The sequence below is a fragment of the Oncorhynchus masou genome, chromosome 15, assembly GCF_036934945.1.
Source record: "Oncorhynchus masou masou isolate Uvic2021 chromosome 15, UVic_Omas_1.1, whole genome shotgun sequence".
NCBI lineage: Eukaryota > Metazoa > Chordata > Actinopteri > Salmoniformes > Salmonidae > Oncorhynchus > Oncorhynchus masou.
The window spans coordinates 6,936,926-6,960,306 of NC_088226.1; the positions used below are offsets into that span (position 1 = coordinate 6,936,926).

Below are 23,381 nucleotides of genomic sequence, written 5' to 3' on the forward strand. Positions count from 1 at the left end.
GTCTTATTCAGATAAACAGCAGGGGACCCTCTCTGTTTATTGATGAAAACTAATATCATTGTACCTTTTTCCTCACTGAGACAGGTGTCTGGTGGACTGGGGTCAACATCCATCTTGTCCTCAGTCTTCTCCTCCACCTGATCATCTTTCTTCTCCTCCACGTCTGTGATATTTTTCTCTTCCTTCTCTTTCAGAGTCTGCCCCTCTCCTGGTGAAGTGCTCCCAGATGACTCCATGGTGGAGGTTTCCTCCTGGTCTTTTTCTTCAGTAATTGGAGTAGACTCTTCTTTTGTTTGGGTTTCCGAGCTCGTTGGTGCTTTGGGCAAACATTTTCGTTTGTTCGGGCAGGATGTTGCATTTTCTTTGCCAGTTTTTGCTGCTGTAGAGAGATTAAAATGAAAACACATGAAGCACCTAATTTATACTGAGGCATGCTGGAGCCAAATTTTCAGCTTGAGTGCCCTTGATCATCATCAGTGAGATAAGACAGAGATAATACGTGTATAGAGGAAACACTTACCTTCGAGTGCTTTGCGGTAGTTGACGTTGGTGTTCCCTGGTAGCCTGGGAACAAAGCGATGGACGTGAGTCTTACTGACCCAGCTCCAGCCCCCGTACCCAGTTACTCTGTACTCCTCCCCCTTCTGCTTCCACACCTTACACACAGAGAGAAAGAACCAGTTAGATAAAAGACTACACAATCGAAGGGATGATTATGTTGTCAGACATCAATGCAGTCATAAAAGCCCAAACAGGACTTGAGAGGAGAGAAGTGAGAGAAGTGAACCCAGATTGAGAGAAGTGAACCCAGATTTACCTGGTGTTTGATGGGGATGGTGTACTTCACCCAGGTGGCCTGCTGCATAGTCTCTTCATCCTCCAGTTTTTTCTCTCTCTTTTTCCCCTTCTCTTTCTCCTCCCGCTCCATGGAGGTCATGCGATGGAGCCTGAAGGGAGGGGAGGTGAAAAAAATACATCAAAACAGCAAGGTGACTCTGGCTTGTTTAGTCAGGGCTCCATTATCTTCAACAATGAACCTCCTCTCACTCATGGGAAAAGCATCAGCTTCTCTGCATACACTGCCCACAGCGCTACAGACCTCTGCACTGAAGAGAGGTGAACAGAATGCTTCATAATCAGAAGAGCAGTGAAGCAATATAATTCATTCAGTTTAGCATTGTACACTTGTACACTAGACCGCAGAGAGCAGGATGAGTTGGGTCGATGTGCTAGGACTCAAAACTCAATTCAGCAATGAATTAAGTCCTTTGATTCACAACCAATGTCTCTTACCTTGTGTGTCCAAGTGCATCTTTCCAGACAGGCAGCATGACCACTGGTTTGATGGCACACTCCATGATGGCCAGTGCCAAGGCAAACTCCCGAGCCTTACTGCACATCTGCACCGCTTTAATCCAGTTTGTCCTGGAAAATCCCAAACCCACAACCTCACTGTACAGCAAAACATGATTTCACACATTGACCTTATTGACCTTATTGACCTTATCAGTCAATAATATTCCATTTCTCCATTGTGTGAAACAGTTCTGAACAACCACTTTCCTATGTCAGAGTAAGAAGTCTGTTCTGGAGTGTACCTGTGCGAGGCCCAGTTTGGGTGCAGGAAGGGGGCGGGGACATTGGTCTCCAGCTGGATGATGGTGAGCCGCAGGGTGGAGATGGTCAGCACCTTGGAGCCGTGGATGGAGCCGTTCCACTTGAAATCCGCGGCGGGGGTTAGGCTGAACTTATGGGAGAGGTGGCGGCGCTTGTCGTGGTCCTCACGATGCTGGTGCTTGTTGAGGCCCAGTGTGTTGGTGCTGAACTGGTTGTGGTAGACTCGGAACTTGCCCTCCTGGCCCAGCTTGAAGAAGTTGTTCAGGTTGTCCTTCACCGCCAATTCTTTCCTCACAGTACCCAGAAGAGCCACTTCACTCTCAGAGCTGGGAGGAGATGTCTAATGGAGAGACACACGGGGATATATACACTGAGCTGAATAGAGACACAGCTAAGAAGAGAGACATCGTATCCATAGGGATTTGGCAATTGGGAGACTACCGGTAGTTCAATGAATTGTGTAACATTGTGTAATAAAGTGAGTCGATGTGGAACAGAGGACTGGATTTCAGTCTAGAATATTGAAAATATAACAGGACAATCCATTTAATCCTGCTAAGGCTGCCTTCTCCTAATGTGAGGGACTTGGCTGTGGGTGAAATTCCACAGAGACGACAGAAGGTTAACACAGTGTCTGGTTGGTGCCTCACCTCCTTGCTGTCCCTGGGTGTAGGGCTGCCATCTCCCTGGGTCTTCTGCTGGCTCAGCTTACTCTCTGGGTTACGCAGACGAGTCACTATGCGATTGTTAGTCCATCCAGACGCTGACCCCTCACCATTCCCAATCTCCTTGCCTTCACCTGCGAGCAACAGAACACATCATTAAGATCAGTGATGATGAATTAAAAGAGAGAAGTCAATCATGAATAAAGGATTCATGATTAATTGGGCCAAAAACCAGCACAGTGGAGGCAATGTTCAATGATACAAATAGTATCTCTAATGTCACTTGGTAGTCAAGGCCCTTGACAGTTGAATGAATTCAGGGCATGCATCAGTAACAGAGTGCCTCCAGAGGCCTGAGTGTATGGATGGTATGGCAACGGCGTACCCGTGTCGTCCTGGCTGGTGATGGAGGACTGAGAGGACCTGTCAGCGAGGTTTGGCTCTTCAGGCCTCCTGAGGACCCCAGGCGCTGAGACGTGGCTGCTGTTGCTGTTCTCGTCTCCAGGGTGTGGTGTTGGGGGAGTAGGCTGGCACTGGGCAGAGGGGTCCTCCTCTCCATGGGACTCTGAGTCTACAGGCTTATCCTCTGGGGAGGAGGAGAGGATTGAACAGTGAGAAGCTGAGCAGCACAAACCCCTTAGGCTCCCTTTGAGTGAAAACATGCATCACCAGGCACTAGCTGTCTACACTGAAAGTATTGCAAATGATGATGTCAATGCAGAGCAAACACGGATTAACTACTTAAAAAGTAAAACCTGTAATCCACAACAATTGTAAAAAACAGAATGCTTTTGGCTTGATGCCTTCCCTGCCTCACCTTAATGATAATGCACAATTAGCATAACACCAGGGAAATGCTTAATCAGTGAGTCTGGCAAAGACTTTGCACTTCAGCAGTCCATGCTGACAGATAAGGCTAAAAAACACAGTGCAACACAACACAAGCAGTGCAAAACGCGGCTGCAGAACCAAATTAAGAAAGATATTGTGTATCTGAGCTGTGGGTTAAAATTGGCCCAGCTGTATATACTGCGCTGAGTGAGCAGGTGGAAGGTTCAGGCAGGCAGCCAGCCTTTTGTTTCCCCTAAAGGAACAGAGGCCAATTTTCCAGATGAATTGGGGTGAGAATAAGAGGCTGGTTGTGACAGACTTAGCGTGGTGGGCGCTGCCTGCCAGGGATGCTGCTGCCGAAACGCCATTATCTGAGAACAAGTTCACAGTGTGTGGACCAGACAATGCACCGCATCAGGATCCAGATAACACAATGAATGCATTGAGAAAATAGAACATGTAAGCAATGAACAAGGTGACTAGAATAACAACTGGCTACACTTACAGCCTCCTGAGCACTGTTCAACCTTGCATGCTGAACACTACAAAAGACAATGGAACACAAAATGGATGGCAAGAGCACAAGATCCCGCAAAAAGGCACAATGCATCTGTTGAAGGAAGAAAATAACCAGGCAGATCTCGATCATATGAAGATGGATGAAAGACAAATTCTCGGAAAAGAAAACCACAGAAATAAAGGGATACAATAATGGGCTATTTAAACGTTACATAAGCAGATGTTAACTTCTTCGATATAGGGGGCGCTCTTTTAATTTTTGGATAAAAAAACGTTCCCGTTTTAAAACAAGATATTTTGTCACGAAAAGATGCTCGACTATGCATATAATTGACAGCTTTGGAAAGAAAACACTCTGACGTTTCCAAAACTGCAAAGATATTGTCTGTGAGTGCCACAGAACTAATGCTACAGGCAAAACCAAGATGATATTTCATACAGGAAATGCCCCAGATTTTGAATGCGCTGTGTTCAATGTCTCCTTATATGGCTGTGAATGTGCCAGGAATGAGCCTACACTTTCTGTCGTTTCCCCAATGTTTCTGCAGCATTGTGACGTATTTGTAGGCATATCATTGGAAGATTGACCATAAGAGACTACATTTACCAGGTGTCCGCTTGGTGTCCTCCGTCGAAATTATTGCGCAATCTCCAGCTGCGTCTACTTTTCCATTTGGTTCAGAGGAGAAAGGCAACTGCCACGAATGATTTCTTGAGAATTGATTCTAAACAACGTTTGCCATGTTTCTGTCGATATTATGGAGTTAATTTGGAAAAGTTTGGCGTTGTAATGACTGAATTTTCTTTTTTTTTTCTTAGCCAAACGTGATGAACAAAACGGAGCGATTTCTCCTACACAAATAATCTTTTTGGAAAACCTGAACATTTGCTATCTAACTGAGAGTCTCCTCATTGAAAACATCCGAAGTTCTTCAAAGGTAAATGATTTTATTTGAATGCTTTTCTTGTTTTTGTGAAAATGTTGCCTGCTGAATGCTAGGCTTAATGCTATGCTAGCTATCAATACTCTTACACAAATGCTTGTGTAGCTTTGGTTGAAAAGCATATTTTGAAAATCTGAGATGACAGTGTTGTTAACAAAAGGCTAAGCTTGTGAGCCAATATATTTATTTCATTTCATTTGCGATTTTCATGAATAGTTAACGTTGCGTTATGCTAATGAGCTTGAGGCTATGATTCCGGATACGGGATTGCTCGACGCTAGAGGTTAAGGAGTAAGAAAATACTTAAGACAAAATATGTTTATTCCTGATTTATCTCAGTAAGTCAGCAACACAGGTCAGTTTAATGAGTGATACTGAGGTGAGCAGTACTGTGGCAGAGTAGAGCCCCCTCTGTTACACTCATTACTCTGGACGCTCGACCTCATCTTTACTAGATGCTGTTCTTCCACTAACCTCATTGCAACTCCCCTCCAAGTCTCCGACCACTACCTTGTATCCTTTTCCCTCTCGCTCTCATCCAACACTTCCCACACTGCCCCTACTCGGATGGTATCGCGCCGTCCCAACCTTCGCTCTCTCTCCCCCGCTACTCTCTCCTCTTCCATCCTATCATCTCTTCCCTCTGCTCATACCTTCTCCAACCTATCTCCTGATTCTGCCTCCTCAACCCTCCTCTCTTCCCTTTCTGCATCCTTTGACTCTCTATGTCCCCTATCCTCCAGGCCGGCTCGGTCCTCCCCTCCCGCCCCGTGGCTCGACGACTCATTGCGAGCTCACAGAACAGAGCTCCGGGCAGCCGAGCGGAAATGGAGGAAAACTCGCCTCCCTGCGGACCTGGCATCCTTTCACTCCCTCCTCTCTACATTTTCCTCCTCTGTCTCTGCTGCTAAAGCCACTTTCTACCACTCTAAATTCCAAGCATCTGCCTCTAACCCTAGGAAGCTCTTTGCCACCTTCTCCTCCCTCCTAAATCCCCCCCCCCTCCCCCCCTCCTCCCTCTCTGCAGATGACTTCGTCAACCATTTTGAAAAGAAGGTCGACGACATCCGATCCTCGTTTGCTAAGTCAAACGACACCGCTGGTTCTGCTCACACTGCCCTACCCTGTGCTCTGACCTCTTTCTCCCCTCTCTCTCCAGATGAAATCTCGCTTCTTGTGACGGCCGGCCGCCCAACAACCTGCCCGCTTGACCCTATCCCCTCCTCTCTTCTCCAGACCATTTCCGGAGACCTTCTCCCTTACCTCACCTCGCTCATCAACTCATCCCTGACCGCTGGCTACGTCCCTTCCGTCTTCAAGAGAGCGAGAGTTGCACCCCTTCTGAAAAAACCTACACTCGATCCCTCCGATGTCAACAACTACAGACCAGTATCCCTTCTTTCTTTTCTCTCCAAAACTCTTGAACGTGCCGTCCTTGGCCAGCTCTCCCGCTATCTCTCTCAGAATGACCTTCTTGATCCAAATCAGTCAGGTTTCAAGACTAGTCATTCAACTGAGACTGCTCTTCTCTGTATCACGGAGGCGCTCCGCACTGCTAAAGCTAACTCTCTCTCCTCTGCTCTCATCCTTCTAGACCTATCGGCTGCCTTCGATACTGTGAACCATCAGATCCTCCTCTCCACCCTCTCCGAGTTGGGCATCTCCGGCGCGGCCCACGCTTGGATTGCGTCCTACCTGACAGGTCGCTCCTACCAGGTGGCGTGGCGAGAATCTGTCTCCTCACCACGCGCTCTCACCACTGGTGTCCCCCAGGGCTCTGTTCTAGGCCCTCTCCTATTCTCGCTATACACCAAGTCACTTGGCTCTGTCATAACCTCACATGGTCTCTCCTATCATTGCTATTCAGACAACACACAATTAATCTTCTTCTTTCCCCCTTCTGATGACCAGGTGGCGAATCGCATCTCTGCATGTCTGGCAGACATATCAGTGTGGATGACGGATCACCACCTCAAGCTGAACCTCGGCAAGACGGAGCTGCTCTTCCTCCCGGGGAAGGACTGCCCGTTCCATGATCTCGCCATCACGGTTGACAACTCCATTGTGTCCTCCTCCCAGAGCGCTAAGAACCTTGGCGTGATCCTGGACAACACCCTGTCGTTCTCAACCAACATCATGGCGGTGGCCCGTTCCTGTAGGTTCATGCTCTACAACATCCGCAGAGTACGACCCTGCCTCACACAGGAAGCGGCGCAGGTCCTAATCCAGGCACTTGTCATCTCCCGTCTGGATTACTGCAACTCGCTGTTGGCTGGGCTCCCTGCCTGTGCCATTAAACCCCTACAACTCATCCAGAACGCCGCAGCCCGTCTGGTGTTCAACCTTCCCAAGTTCTCTCACGTCACCCCGCTCCTCCGCTCTCTCCACTGGCTTCCAGTTGAAGCTCGCATCCGCTACAAGACCATGGTGCTTGCCTACGGAGCTGTGAGGGGAACGGCACCGCAGTACCTCCAGGCTCTGATCAGGCCCTACACCCAAACAAGGGCACTGCGTTCATCCACCTCTGGCCTGCTCGCCTCCCTACCACTGAGGAAGTACAGTTCCCGCTCAGCCCAGTCAAAACTGTTCGCTGCTCTGGCCCCCCAATGGTGGAACAAACTCCCTCACGACGCCAGGACAGCGGAGTCAATCACCACCTTCCGGAGACACCTGAAACCCCACCTCTTCAAGGAATACCTAGGATAGGATAAGTAATCCTTCTCACCCCCCCCCTTAAATGATTTAGATGCACTATTGTAAAGTGCTGTTTGCTGTTCCACTGGATGTCAGAAGGTGAATTCACCAATTTGTAAGTCGCTCTGGATAAGAGCGTCTGCTAAATGCCTTAAATGTAAATGTTAAATGTAAATGGACCGGGTGACTAAGTGAAGGCTGCCAAACAGAGTCCACTTGCTCTGTTAGTAATCTATGTATTGAATTAGTAGACAGTAGATAGATAAAGGCATACTGTGTAACCGTGTTGCAGCCATTCAAGACACTCTCATCCTCAAAGGAAGCTATGACTTAGCTTTAATGGTCCAAGAGCACTCTTTAGTAGACTTTCTACCAAACACAGCCAATAATCAAATCAACAAATGGTCACATTGAGGAGCAGCCAACCAGCATGAAGATCATAATCTAGCCAAGAAGCAGCAGCAGCAAATAGCCTGTAGCATTGACTCCAAAGCATAGGCAATACACAACTCACATAGAAGAGCAATTCCAGTCTTACCTTGTGAGCTTGTCTCCTCTTTAGACTCGGAGTCTTGGAGCTCTCTGTGGTCTGGTAGTTGAGTGCAGTGTGTGGGGGTCTCTTCCTCTATCTTGGTGGTGTCTGTAGAGGCCTTCTCTGCCTGCTCCGCTGCTCGCCGTTCCGGCCTGCCCTGCACACGCTCTAGGATCTCATCTACACAAATAACAACACAGCTGATAAGCAACTGGCCAACACCCACACACCATGCTAGCTCCGTTTTACCGGAGACCAAGTTTCAGCTTTATGTGTAAATCAGTAGGTCTACATGTTGTTTATCATATTATTATGTAAATCAGTAGGTTTACATGTTGTTTATTATATTATTATGTAAATCAGTAGGTCACATGTTGTTTACCACATTATTATGGAAATCAGTAGGTCTACATGTTGTAGACTCATCGCGCTCTAGCAACTCCTTGTGGCGGGCCGGGTGCCTGCAGGCTGACCTCGGTGGTCAGGTGAACAGTGTTTCCTCTGACACATTGGTGCGGCTGGCTTCTGGGTTAAGCGGCCGGGTGTTAAGAAGCGCGGTTTGATGAGACATGTTTCGGAGAACGCATAACTCGACCTTTGCCCCCCAAGCCTGTTGGGGGAGTTGCAGCGATGAGACAAGATCGAAATTGGGGAGAAAAAAGGGGTAAAATACAAAGAAGTGTGTCAAGTAGCTAATTCCCAACCAGAGAAGCTATGCCAGACAATAAGAAATGGAATGGAGTTGTTTGGCTCACTAGCCCTAGCCTGTTTGTTGAAATGATGCCTTTCTATTACAGGATGGCATTACATATATAATGGAGTCAAACCATAATTACTTTCCAAAATTACCAGCTGGTAAAATTGCAATTGGAAAGTAACAGGCTCTATGTATAATGCTTGTAACAGTGTCAAGATCATTCTGTCACTAGGTTAACCCCTTCCATCCTAGTTCTCATAAAAGCAGTCACTCACCTTCAGAGAACAACCACACAAACATATCAATCTTGCAGATTGCTAATACACCTTCTAGCACTACTTGAAACTGTGTGAAGAATGAGTGGAAATGGATTGTGACCGGTAATAATAACCAAGTCACAACACGTATGATCACCAGCACAGTTAAATACCAATATAGTTAGCCATTGGCAGCTAAAACCAAGAACAACTCATTAGAACCCATGTCAGTGAGTCACTCCTGATTTGCTGTCTCTACTATTGTTCCCTGAAACACAACAGTGGGTCAACACTCCGGAGATGACGTTAATGAAATTGCTGTCAGAGCACTAAAAGCAAGAGAGTGGTGGATCAATAATGTGTTCTATGATGATATGGTATAAAATCTCTCCCCATAAAAGGAAGACAGAGAGATTCTAATCTTAATTCAGGGATATAGATCTAACAATAAAAGATGTGGACAGCCAGCAGAAAGCATTATGCCTGTGAAAGTATCCTGGGTCATACGAGAAGACGAAAAATGAAATCAGTCTCCATTCCCCACCTGCCAACGGTTCATAACTGAGGTTTTCATAGGGAGAGATAAAGGAGTCATCATAGAGGGAGGATGAAGCAGTGGGCTTCTGAAGAGGATAAAATACCAGCAAGGCCAGTTCATCACTACAGATGGTACAGGTGGAAAGAGACAGGCATTGACTTTAAAGAAAATCCACCTTGTCTTTGGTATATCTGTCAAAGAAAGTCCTCATTGTCTAACAATTGAGGAGACTGATGCCAAAACAGTACAACTAGAACCAAGCAAGCTTACCATATTTTTTATTTTTTACCTTTTATTTAACCAGGCAAGTCAGTTAAGAACACATTCTTATTTTCAATGACGGCCTGGGAACAGTGGGTTAACTGCCTGTTCAGGGGCAGAACGACAGATTTGTACCTTGTCAGCTCGGGGGTTTGAACTCGCAACCTTCCGGTTACTAGTCCAACGCTCTAACCACTAGGCTACGCTGCCGCCCCAAAAAGCTTGGTTTGTGTAAACTATGAGATCTAGTGGTCAGGAAGTGCAGAAACAAAGGAAGGCTCTACAACAAACAAGGAGGAGTAGAGTAGCCACACAGAGAAACAGACACTGGTTTAAAACCAACTTTCTCCCTTTGATGGAAATAAGAAAAACGCTGTTTGCATGATAAGTAAAAAGGCTGAGAAAGAAAGGGTAATAGCAACATCTACGATGTTTGATGCTTATTAAATGTCACATACACTGGACAGGTGCAGTGAAATGTGTTGTTTTACAGGGTCAGCCATAGTAGTACAGCACCCCTGGAGGAAATGAGGGTTAAGTGCCTTGCTCAAGAGCACAGACAGATTTTTTACCTTATCGTCTCAGGTATTTGAATCAGCAACCGTTCGGTTACTGACGCAGCGCTCTAACCGCTAGGCTACCTGCGGCCCTCTGACAGTTCTAATAGATCAACCATCCTAATCATACTTCAGCACGAGGGAGAATGTACTCTCCTCACCAGAGATGTATTGGAATGTAATCTCACAGGAGCTACACAACATGTAGCCTAGGGGTCGTCATTGACATTTCTATATTGACAATGCATAGAAGCCATGGACCAGCTAAAAATGCTTCAGTGTGACAGACAGTGATTCAGAGCGTCCAGCAGGTGGCTGTCTAGCCTTACCGTTGGCTGCCGTGAGGAAGGCCTTGTTGTTGCCGCGGGCCTTGTTGGTGAGGTCCTCAGTGATGTCCATGTGAGTGTGCACCTCCTCTCTCATCTCCTCGAGGACGGCACACAGGTCGTTTTCCCAGTACTCCTTGTCTAGACACTCTATCAGCTCTCCCAGCTGGACCTTTGTGCTGTAGTACCAGATCTTCTTCTTATCATGCTCCCCGTCTTCCTCACTGGAATAACAGGACAACAACCATTATTAGAGTTGTGACAAATAAGATGGAATATAATTGACAATCAGTTTGTTTATAAAACAGGTTCAAGGACCTTAATGAATAGATCATGAGATGGCATCATTGTATGGCCTATAATGCTGCATGAAGCATCGTTAACCCGGAGAGAAAGATACCTTAACTTCAAAGGAAAATCAACACTGAATGCAAATGGCCAATAAGCTTAAATTCCATTCGAGCGCGTGTTGTTTTTCAGCGCCCTTACTCCTTTTTGTTTGCCTCTTGCAAGAGAGACCAATTACAAGCAATTGCGAAGATATGTTCAAATGGAGGAGGCAACATGATGAAGAAGTGGATACTCCAGCAGCAGTTCAGTAAACTCTCAGGGGGGCTATGGCATCACAGCACAGGAGTTTCACCCTAACTAAAGGCACAATTAACAAATCACTGCACCCTCGCCTCGCTGGCTGATGTCTCAAACCGCCACTAATGATCCCTCCCACAGCTTGTCAGATAGATCCCACTCTTCAGATTGAGTCATCATTGAAATCAGCTACATTTTTCACACGCAGTAAATGTTTAATCCAGGCTGCTTCTACATGAATATGGGTGATTACCAACAACATCCAGCTATTAAAATTCAAGTTAAAAAATATATGTTCCAAGTTGAAATCAGCCCTCTCAGGCAATCTGTGTGTACATAGTGTTCAGCAACAAAATGTGTATTATTCTATCCACAAGACATGACTGATATACCAAGCAATTATACCAAGCAATTCAGCACTGGAAAAAACAACTAAGTAATTCTGAAGGCAATCGATTAACTTGTTTTCAAGAACCTCAAGGACATACATCCACTCTCTGACTACATCACAAAATACAATGTATCACTCAGATGAGATCACTCAGTATGGTATTGAGATGGTGCATAATATTGATGAAGTCACAACAAGGGAAGTGCGGTGGGGGCCAGTAATTACTTACACAATTATCCTTCGGTTTAGGAACCAGTATTGCCTCCGGTGGCGGTCGTAGCCGATGGGCTCCTGGCGGATGTAGGGTTTGCTCTTCTGCATCTCTGTCACACAGTCTGTGACCCCGGGCACCTTGTGTGCCACGCAGATCTCACACTGCCATTCGTCCTCCGGCACCTCTACCAGCGGCGGCTTCACACACTCCAGGTGGTAGACGGCAGAGCAGGTCTCACAGCACAACAGGTCCCCCAACCTGTGGCACACCCTGCAGTGGTCATCATACTGCACCACCCCCTCTGACATCAACTCCTCACGGGCGATGTTGGTGGTGAGGAACTGATCCACCAAGAACTGCAGCACCTTGATCTTACTGTCCAGAGGGCCATAGGGGTAGTCCTCCACCTCCTGGTAGGGCAGGACATGGTGGTACTCCTGGTCGCTCTCGCAGTAGGCACGGACCACCTCGGGCCACGTCATACCATCAATGAAGTAGAGGGTGGAGTTGACGCTGTCCTTGAGGTCAGCAGGACCGAATGTGGTGTTGGAGGTGTCCTCCTCACGCAGGATGGCCTTCAGCAGGGCTGTGTGGGTCTCTGCCATCAGCGTGCACTGCTCCTGGCTTACCAGTGCAGCACAGAAGTCCTCAAAGCGGAAGGGAGAGAGCCGCAGAACCGTGCTGAAGTTGCGCAGGACCTCGTAGATGGAGGACACGTTGAGCAGTTCCTCGCTGGGCACCATGAGGTCCTCAGAGGTTCTGGGCAGCTCCAGAGGAGGGATCTCCTTTTCCTCAAAGATGGGCGAGCGAGGGCAGTGCACCCGCGTCCTCTTCCGCCCTGCCAGACAGAAAGAGAGCAGTGAATGCCATAATCCATGTGATTTAAAGACTACAACTGAAATTGCATTCTGTAAATCATACATAAAACCCAGACAAAGCAGAATTACATTGTCTCAAGGGCTTAAATCATACATTAATAAAAATTCAAAGAAACAAGTTGAAGACGGAATTTACACAAGCAAACAAATGTTAGCCATGGCCATGTAAAAGGAGAGTTCGCAAGCGTCTCTGAAATCTACTGCCACAGAAATAGGTTTGATTCTTTATATTGGTGTCAGGTCTGCTTTAAAACAAATCAAGTCTTGGACTTGGCGAAACACTACACCAACTCAAAGTTGGCAAGGGTACTAAACCCAGGAACCAAGAATCTTGAGAGGGGTTATATTATTGCAATTGAGAAAGTCAAGAACAACAATTTAACATATTGGACATTCCCTTTAATGTAAAAAATGACTTCTTAAAATGGGTCTAACCCAACACTGTGATAATGTTTTGCAACAGCAACATAACCATTACTTTTCTGCTATTCTACAGATATGTTTTGTATCTTTCTTACATTGTTTGTCAGTATCTTTCAAATTATACTTTCCACAAATAATAATGAACTTTAATATAATCTAAATAGTTACTTATATCTATTGTGTAAGAAAATCTGCATCAAAAGTGTGTTGAAACAAAAATAACTTTTGCATTTAATTTCCAAAGTTTATAACATATTATGGATATTAAATAGAACAGATATGAATTTAACATTGAAATTAATAATCCCATTATGTATTTTGGGGAATGTAAAACATTATTGTGCTGCATGAAACTTCTCCCTCACATAGTTACAACTGGTGAAATTGAGAGCGCTTATTTTCAAAACAATGGGCCACATGGTACCCTGTCCTGTCATTAGCTCGAGCTGATGTGGATTACTAGCAAGCTAGCTGGGTCCTCCTGGACAAGAACACAAGCCCATGACATTGCTAACTAGCTAGCTTGAAGAACTCATCTGCTTCTCAGCTGTGAAAATAAACCTATGCTGGATATAAGAAGCTAATGATAAGTAAGAGTGTGTTAGAGAAAACCCCCAAGTTATTTAAGTCTCATTAATTTATAGACACATTTGACAAAGTATTTAACTAGCTAGACACGCTAAGTAGCTATTCCCCTGCAAGGACATTATGCATCATCAAGGGTTGTTTTATCATTCGAAACACTCTAGTTATTAGTGTATGTTACCTACTCTGGAATGTTAATATAAGGTTGTTCGTCATTTTAATTGTTTTATAAATGATAAATCTGCATTCACAGCTGTTTAGCAGGTTTAGGTATTCGCTTGTTAGCCTGGCTTGCTAACGTTAGATACGGTATGTTATAACTACCTAGCTCTTGCAATAGCCAAGTCAGATCCAAAACTAGCAAACACAATTATAATAACATCTTGCACAATGCTGTTAGTTAAAGATGTTTCAGAATTCAAACATGTGCAATTCGGCTCTCGTGCACTGCCTAGATCGCTAAATGCAAAGCTTCCATTCCATCATCAACAATTTTGAACTCAAACTAGGCCTGTTTTTATACACAGTCAGTGCATTCTCCATTTTGAACAATACAGCTTCCTGTACTATAAGAACTAATGCCAATGAAAATACGCCCAGACAAATAATAATTAGTTACAATGTCATTGTTTTCTAACATTCTCTCAGCAGCTTGAGCAATATTGCGGTTTTACCCGGAGTGCTGCCATGAGTGCTCTGACTCCGAAAGCTGCTTTCAGTACAGTAGCTGGCATCATCATCATCCTCCTCGAGTATTTCCTCAAGCGGGTCTGACTCCTCGTTGAGGGCCTCTTCTTCCTCGTCTGTTATCGTCTCTTCCTCTATCAACTCGTCCTCCTCAGATCTCAAACTCACAGCATCATCATCTTCATCACTTTCATGATCATCATAAACCACAGATCTAGCGATTGACCGTCTGCCCCTAGTACCTCTGCCACCACAACCTCTGCCTCTTCCCCTACCGCGAGATGATCCCACTTTCCTTCTGCCCCTAGACGAAGAGTTATTTCCCCTCTTGGGACTCTCAAAATCGACCTCGGCACTACCTCTCCCCTTTGCCCTCAACTCCCTCCTGGGTCTCAAGCCACGCTCCGGCTCGGATGAAGGCTCCTGCATCCGCAAGGTTTTGGGCGGCCTGCCTCTTTTCCCCCTCATTATATATAAAAGCTATTATTTTCAATTTCAATTTCTGCGTTTATTTAGCCTTCACAGAAACAAGAAAAACGGGTACCGCCCGAAAGCTTGATTTGCGTAGATTCCAAAGAAGTAGTCCCGTAAAGCCCCGGTCTCGGTTTACGTGAGAAAGCTCAAAACGAATGGCTGGCGTCCCGCTTCTGATCGGTCGCAGCCGCCATTTTTCTTCCACTCCGACTACTGAAAACAGACCGAAGGCCCAGTGCTGATGTCACGTGGTGACTGTTCTTCCAGTACAGTAGACCTGAACAGGCAAAGGGATTTGTATATACATTCAGTCATTGCACTCTGAACTGAAGTTTGCAATTATTGCCGAATTGCAAAAAATAAAAAGACCGAAATTCTGTTTTGTCAAGTAGGCTACAAAAGTGTATTATGAATATCTATAAATGGGAAAAGGATATGATACCTAGCTTGTATCTTGCTTTTCATTTTTTTAAACTAACATTTGTTGTTATTTTCTAAATGTTCTCAAGTTATGTTAAATTATTATTTTGCCAATTTAAGCATACCCCTTCATGATATTACTCCTAGAGTCATAGAGGTGAAGTAATTATTTTTAAAGTATTCTGCCAATGGTATGCATTGGATGAATACAAAAGATCTGATAATGCGTTTTTTTATGTTTAATTTGAAAGGGGAGATGATCAATCTTATCTTCCACCACGATTACTGAAATCACATCAGAAGAGGTTATAATCTGTATCGGTGCGTGCTATACGGGATCATTGGGACGTCGCCAAACATCATTGACGTTGGTTAGGGATAAGTAAGGGCTATGGTTAAGGTTAGGGTAATTCATCCTTTGTGATTAAGGTTAGGGTTTAGGGTAGGAATGTCCCGAAGATCCCGGATAGCACTGACCAATCTGTATATCTCATACTGTATATCACAAGATGGCTTGTTGGTGTTGCAATGTATCCAATCATAGACTTATCTCCATCATAACATGACTATGTGTGATAACCTTATCGTAGTAACCAATGATGTACAGTACCAGTCAGCAGTTTGGGCACACCTACTCATTCAAGGGATTTTCTTTATTTTACTATTTTCTACATTGTAGAATAATAGTGAAGACATCAAAACTATGAAATAACACATATGGAATCATGTTGTAAGCAAAAAAGTGTTAAACAAATCAGCCACCTCGATGACAGCTTTGCACACACTTGGCATTCTCTCAACCAGCTTCATGAGGTAGTCACCTGGAATGCATTTCAATTAACAGGTGTGCCTTGTTAAAAGTTAATTTATGGAATTTCTTTCCTTCTTAATGTGTTTGCGCCAATCAGTTGTGTTGTGACAAGGTATACAGAAGATAGCCCTATTTGATAAAAGACCAAGTCCAAATAAACAAAGAGAAATGACAGTCCATCATTACTTGAAGACATGAAGGTCAGTCAATGCGGAAAATGTCAAGAACTTTGAAAGTTTCTTCAAATGCAGTCGCAAAAACCATCAAGGGCTATGATGAAACTGCCTCTCATGAGGACCGCCACAGGAAAGGAAGACCCAGAGTTACCTCTGCTGCAGAGGATACGTTCATTAGAGTTACCAGCCTCAGAAATTGCAGCCCAAATAAATGCTTCACAGAGTTCAAGTAACAGACACATCTCAACATCAACTGTTCAGAGGAGACTATGTGAATCAGGCCTTCATTGTCAAATTGTTGCAAAGAAACCACTACTAAAGGACACCAATAATAATAAGAAACTTGCTTGGACCAAGAAACACAACCATTGGACATTAGACTGGTGGAAACGTGTACTTTGGTTTGATCAGTCCAAATGTGAGCTTTTTGGTTCTAACCGCTGTGTCTTTGTGAGATTCAGAATATGTGAACGGATGATCTCCGTATGTGTGGTTCCCACCGTGAAGCATTGAAGGGGGGTGGGGGGTGATGATGTGGGGGTGCTTTGCTGGTGACACTGTCTGTGATTTATTTAGCATTCAAGGCACACTTAACCAGAATATCTACCACAGCATTCTGCAGCGATACGCCATTCCATCTGGTTTGCGGTTAGTGGGACTATCATTTGTTTTTCAACAGGACAATAACCCAAAACACACCTCCAGGCTGTGTAAGGGCTATTTGACCAAAAATGAGAGTGAGGGAGTGCTGCATCAGATGACCTGGCCTCCACAATAACCCGACCTCAACCCAATTGAGATGGTTTGGGATGAGTTGGACTGCAGGGAAAAGCAGCCAACATACCACCATGTATATACATCATTAATCGTAAAGTTACTGTCTGTATGTGTTACAATGTCTCCAAAAGTGGACATTTCCTCATCGTCACGTTACGGCTGATGTTAAAATAGTAGCCTTAACCACTCGGCCACGAAAACCTCATACAGTTTTGTTAAAAAATTACAATCAAGTAAATTCCAAATGATAAAGCAGAAACTTTCGACAATAACTTGTAACATGTTATGATGTAAATTACACAGATTCTGACAAATCTAATATCAGGTTGTCGTGGCCGAGTGGTTAAGGCGATGGACTAGAAATCCATTGGGATCTTCCCGCGCAGGTTCGAATCCTGCCGACAACGGTCATTATTTTATAGGTTTTTGCGAAAAGCCATATCGTCCAGTCTTGTGGTCTGGTCATAATTGGTTACAAATGCAGTTCGTTCATTCAGGAAAATGCAGCATTTACTAATTAATCTCGAATGATTCTCGCCACGGACATGTAAGGACGCAAAAACGACACCCCATTATCGTGGTGATGCACTTTTACAACATTTATTTTAACGTTATTTTTTAAAAGAGTCTTTGAAAACATTGATATATGCATACTTTTATATCTAATACATTTAAAACGGGTAAAATATTAACATTATTATAGCGCCTTGCAGTGGTCGAACCGAATGGTGGCATGAGGAAAACGAATTAATTTCAGATGATGATAGTTGCCAGGAGGTGGCGATAATGCATTATGTATACCAGAATAAGCATTTCTGTCAGCAGGCAGGGATTGCAGTCATACAAGGATGATTATCTTTAGCACAGACCTTTTAGTTGCGTCTGTGTTTAATTTAATGTAGTGGGTACAACAGATTAGTTTTCATATTGGAAACTATGTGTACCCATTAAAGGCATTGTAGAATAAACATGTTTTGGCATGCTTGATCAGACAGTCTGGATTGTATTGAACCATTTTGACAGTGTCATGGTGGTAGTATAAAAGTACACCATTGAGATATCTCAGTCTGATAAGTAACGGGGTGACTGGAGTACAAAGAATCCAAGGCTTGCATTTCACAGACTATTTGCATGAGGTTCAGTAAGCGGGTGAACATCAGTGGTGTCTTTATTCCTATTTGAATATGATGACAGCATAGAGAATAGCAGTGGGAAGATCTGGAAAGTTTTGCCTTCGAATACTACCTTCCAATAGTGGATCATGAACTAGTGTGGCCCAGGGTGAGTGACAGGATGCCTGTAAGTTCAGTGTTATTTCACGGTGTGCGTCAATGTTTCTAGATGTCTGAAGGAGAATACAAATATGTATTTCTCTGCACACACTCCCACACCTCCGAATGGATAAACTGACACGCGCACACACACCAAGCAGAGATAAACTGTACGTTGCATCTTAGCAAACAAACAATTAATAATTTATGTAAACACTTAATCATGCAATAACACGCAGTGAATTGCAACAACATCTATAAAAAAATCATGTTTCCATGTTTTCAAAGCCAGAAAGTCCCTTAGTGGAAAATTTGACAGACAATTGATAATTTAATGGATCCTCAAATTGTGGGAGATAGGGACCCTGGGAGATTGTCTTAAACATTTTTGGAGAAGACAGGTTTTGGTAAATGCTCGTGAAGTTCCCCGGCTATCTGGGACAACGTCATCAAATATGGCTGTTATATATTCATGCTGCTCACTTACATACTGTCTCTAGACTCCAGACCTGATGAGACGTCTTACAGTACATGACATCCTCAGACTACAATGAATTCCATGGACTGAGGATGGAGAGCACTTAATGTTCCCAGTCCGCTGTTTTGTTAAGTGTCCGTCAGTGGAAAGGCTGCCTGCATGTGACGCAATGTCGTCAGAAAGTGGCCAGATTGGTTGAAAGAGTTTAAGGGCTAAAAATAACAGAACACAAAAGCAGACAGTCCACCAGACCGAGGGTAATGCAATTGTGTACATTTTCACTGCGCAGTAAACCCCTGTATGTACCAAGGACCCAAGGCTGTGCTTGACGACACCAAGCTTCAAATTAAGCTTGTCAGATGCAACGCCAGGTAATGGGCTATTCATTTCTATACATTGTTAGACAGATGAATTTAGCCATCAAAAGGTTTGTTGAATCACAAGATGAAAATAATAACTGTGTGTGGCTATCTATGGACCACACCACATGGTTTCTCTCTTTATTTGTAGAATTGCATTTTAATTAATACAAAAAAACAACAAAAAAAGAAGCAAAAAAAAAACAGTATCAATAGGGAAGAAGGCAAGAGACACTTAAATAAGAAAAGTTCCATGTTGGGAAGGAGATGTGGGGTTGATGGGACAGGTTGGATTATGTACATGGTTTCTCACTGCAGGATTGACAGGCCCCACAAAGGGGCTCAAAGCAGCAGGTCGGAGACACTGAAAGAGAAAAAGGCACTATCCAGAGAGAACAAACTAAACACACACAGAAAAAAACACCAGAAATCAAATGCTTAACATAAAAAGTGCTTGACACACCACAGACAGAGAAAAACAACATTGGTAAAGCTGATCTCTCAACTTTTAGCATAAAAGACACTTAATTTTCTCAAACTGTTTATCACGCCATCATGTGATTATCCAACTCATCTACTTGTTATGTGTGAGTCTAACAAGGAGGGGACTGTTAATGTATGCGTGTGTGTGTTTGAATATGTATGTACTATATGCATATTTTTCATACATCTCTCTATATAATTTTATGACACCATTACTAATTCAGCACTTCTCGGAAATCCCTTGCAGTTGTGTAGTTCAGTTCTCCGACCTTGCTTCCCTCATGTCAATGTCTATGGACTCAGTCAGCTACATTCACGGCCCAAGAGTAAAATGGCTGCAATAAATACATTGGCTTCAAAAGGTGGCTGGCCTTTTACAGGGTTTCATAATACAACAGCTCATGCAGCATACATGGCTCTACTCGCTGCTTGGCGTTAGCTTCCTGACACGATTGGTTTTGTTAAAAATAACAGATTATTCTCTTGTTTATCAGACAAGGAAATTATTTCACGTTTTAAATAGCATGCCATTTTATCTGAGAGCCCTCAAATAATCCAGGAAAAATTATACTGACAATTCAGCAAATCCCAGAGCTACTAGGTCTTATCCAGACTAACATTTTTTTAAACATAATTTACAAATGGAAGAAACAATACAATTTGTGATGACTGGTAAAACACATACAAATATATAATATATATTCTTAAAAAATGGATTCTCTCTATACTGTAGGTGATTTATTTATACAGCCCTGGGCTGATGTACAATGCTCACATGCCAATGATCTTGGACTTGGTAACTTGCTGCAAATAACATCCGTATTTTTAAATTATTTTTTCAATCATTTTTTAAAATATTTGTACATGTATTTTTATTTAAAACAGCGTTAGGATTTATTGGTATTTCATTTAGGTGATTAAAACATGCAGCAAAAAAGGAAAAGTAACGCAGAATGTGAAGAAGTAGAGGAGAGGACAGACGCAGCTGTGGGAGTCTAGGTATAGAATCATTCTTCACTTTTGGTGCACTATGCTTAGTTTCTCTGTGTTTTTTCCCTCAAAGACAGTTCAGTTCTGACTGAAGCGTTCACTAAAGAGGTGAACATTCTCAGTGTTAAAAGTTGGCTTTGCTCAGCTGCCACCAACAAGGTGATGCCTTCGACAGAACTACTCCTCCATGTTTAATTCCTTGTTGCATTCTCCCTCTCTGCTCCTGATGTCTTCTTGATGGATTGAGGGGGGTATGGGGTGGTTGTTGATGTTTATTTACATGTTCCGGTTGACTGGTGTGACATAGTTGCGGGGGAACATGCCCGTCAGCCCATGGCATCCTCCCTTCCACCAGTTAGGGTCAGAGTTGTCCAGGACCTGGATGAAGTCTCCGCGTCGGAAGCCCAGCTCGCCATCCTCCTGGGGGTCAAAGTCAAAGAGCGCCTGTACATATGTGGGATTCTGTGGGCAGGGAGAGAGAAAGAGAGCAAAACAAATCCATGAGTCCCAGACATGTTAACACAGTCTTTCAAAAGGACAAAGCCTCAGTTCTTCCCTGATTGTGTTTTCTGAATTAAATGTGACTCGTTGGTGAACTGAGCCAATGCCATGACATCCAAAGGTTAGGCCGGCAGGATGAGGGATTGAGTCAGCAACTCTGAGGCCAATTTGTCTCCCTCAAAGCTATTATTTTACACTAATAACCTAGTTTGTCATTGTGACCATTAAGTCTCCTACAAAGCCACACTGGTAAAGAGCCAGAGATGAAGGTTAAAGGGGATGTGTTCTCACCTGGGGGACCTGCTCAATGTCACGCAGGAAGATCTGTTGGTTGCGGGATACAGAGGTGGAGCGGTGGTAGTCCACCAGCTCGTTGAGCGAGTTGAACTTCACCACCCACAGGAAGTACTTTCCTGCCCCATCACGCAGGACTTTGAAGTGCTGAACGTCATTTCCAAACCTGTGGAGACGGGGGACAGAGGAAGAGAACCATGGGTAGCTTGCCAGCAGCAGACAGTCAACAGACACAGAACTGCTGAAACAGGACAGAGAAGAGAGATCCCAACGGCCAAAGGAAATACATGTGGACATGTTCTCTTAGCAACACATTAGGAAGACAGACTGTCTCTATAACAGTGTGAACACAGGTCATGACCCCATGGATGGTAACGCTGCAGTCAGATAAACAAGCCTCTTCCACAGCCATCAGGGGGATTAGTCTCTACTAAGACAAACTCCTTGTTCTGTACTCAGAGGGCAATAGACGGGTGGAGTCACATAGTGATCACGTTAATTATCTTGAAATGTCTATCTACTTTACATATAGACAGACACTACAGCACCATGACAGTGAGGGCTGCTGAATTTAGCCTTTTTAAGTAAAGCAGAGTGGAAACAGACATGGGGAAATCAAAGAGTTTGCGTCAGTGTTGTGCAAGCTGGAAAGAGAGAGCTGAAATCCTGCTGTAAAATAACTGTCAGTGAGCTGGAGTTCATGCTCAGACACCAGGGGGCAGCACAGAACACTGGGTAAAAAATAAAGTGCTCGTGCTGTAGTGCATTTAAACACAGGAAGAGAAAGAAGAGAAACATAGCAGATGTTTGTGTATGTTACCCAATACATTGTACGGTGCAGAGCAGTCCCTCGCCCCAACATATGTAGAGCAGGGCTTCTAAACATTTAGTGTATGTGTGTGTTCACTTACTTGACAGAGAGGGAGAAGTCCCCTGGCGCACTCTCACTCTCTCGGATGAGGAAGGCCCCGTCGTGCCTCTGTTTGTTCAACATCTCCTCTGCTTTGGCACGGGGGATCTTGCCAAAGAACCACCTGGAGGGAGGGACAGCACCACACACACACACAGTCAGGGGAGAGAACACAGCTGGACCAGCATGAAACAAACAAATTGACATCTGCTCCCTCACGATCAGTGACGACACATGGTCATCTCCCACTGTTTACAGTCCTGAGAGATTATACAGTATTTCAGATTAAGCCTCTGCCCCAGTCAACCGATTAATACTGCAGGTAGGAGAACCAGAACCGTGGGCGTTGTGTACAGTGGGGGCACAGGGGTTGAGAAGTGGGGATTGCGTGCTGTGCTGTTGAAGCAGAGCATGTCTCACTCCCAGCAAGGTCTGTGATAGCAGCTCTGGCTGGGCCAATGGCAGCTGTAGCAGCAGGAGGCAAAGAGAGAGCTAAAGAGCTCTCTCCGGTTAATTATTAACCAGAGCAGCCAGAGAGATGACATCTTGGCTCCTTTGCATGAAAGTGAAAATCAATAATAAAATGACCAAGACCTAATCCTCTTTGCATTTGTGCCCTCTATCGGCTGCCCCCGCCTACAGTTCCCTGTCTGATAAAGGTGCCGGCAGAGCAATTTAAAGCAGGCACGGAAAGAGCAGCCAGGCCATGTGGAACCAGACTGGTTGCGTCTCTCTCTCACACACACACACACACACACACACACTACTGTGCAGATATAAATGCCACTATGGAAAAGCAACCTAAAAGCTATTTTGACTCACTTTAGCAGGCTCCCAAATTTGTTATTACTTACACCACTTCTACTAACAGCATGATCCAAAACTTCCATATTTCATGGTCTGGTCTGTGAATACATACCGGGAGATGAAACGCAGAGGCACATTAACATCTAGCGTTGGCTGAAGCTACTGAACTGCATGTGGGTAGTTGCCATATGGCCAAAACAAAAGTGAACAAATGATTTATTCAAAAATGAAAGTAAAAAAATATAGTTACAAAAAAGTATGTGTAAACAATTCAAAATGTTCTGTGGCCACTTTTTTATTTTAAATGTATATCCCAATTTAATGACACATTTCATGCATTAGTGCCTTGGAATTTGTCCTCTGGTGTGACATAAGTGATACTAATATGATGGTTTAATGATTCTCAAATACACAAGAAAATGATTT

At 44.2% G+C, this 23,381-nt stretch overlaps 2 protein-coding genes and 1 non-coding gene across 3 annotated transcripts in view; 1 reads left to right on the plus strand and 2 right to left on the minus strand.

Annotated features, from left to right (window-relative positions):
* The window catches only part of bptf (bromodomain PHD finger transcription factor), a 28,250-nt gene extending 13,329 nt beyond the window's left edge, over positions 1–14,921 (minus strand). The window contains exons 1-11 of the mRNA XM_064987846.1: positions 14,192–14,921; positions 11,647–12,469; positions 10,442–10,662; positions 7,809–7,982; positions 2,668–2,868; positions 2,268–2,416; positions 1,599–1,957; positions 1,294–1,425; positions 818–947; positions 521–656; positions 65–379 (exon numbers count right to left, since the gene is read on the minus strand). Coding sequence (XP_064843918.1) covers positions 65–379; positions 521–656; positions 818–947; positions 1,294–1,425; positions 1,599–1,957; positions 2,268–2,416; positions 2,668–2,868; positions 7,809–7,982; positions 10,442–10,662; positions 11,647–12,469; positions 14,192–14,672 — 3,121 coding nt within the window. The 5' untranslated portion in view covers positions 14,673–14,921. The remainder of the gene's footprint in view (positions 1–64; positions 380–520; positions 657–817; positions 948–1,293; positions 1,426–1,598; positions 1,958–2,267; positions 2,417–2,667; positions 2,869–7,808; positions 7,983–10,441; positions 10,663–11,646; positions 12,470–14,191) is intronic.
* Positions 14,922–17,187: 2,266 nt separating this feature from the next.
* trnas-aga (transfer RNA serine (anticodon AGA)) lies at positions 17,188–17,269 on the plus strand. Its single transcript has one exon. It is a non-coding gene; the product is annotated as a tRNA-Ser (tRNA).
* Positions 17,270–19,075: 1,806 nt separating this feature from the next.
* The window catches only part of LOC135555437 (growth factor receptor-bound protein 2), a 49,708-nt gene continuing 45,402 nt past the window's right edge, over positions 19,076–23,381 (minus strand). Inside the window, exons 4-6 of the mRNA XM_064987847.1 lie at positions 22,150–22,272; positions 21,236–21,404; positions 19,076–20,905 (exon numbers count right to left, since the gene is read on the minus strand). Coding sequence (XP_064843919.1) covers positions 20,720–20,905; positions 21,236–21,404; positions 22,150–22,272 — 478 coding nt within the window. The 3' untranslated portion in view covers positions 19,076–20,719. The remainder of the gene's footprint in view (positions 20,906–21,235; positions 21,405–22,149; positions 22,273–23,381) is intronic.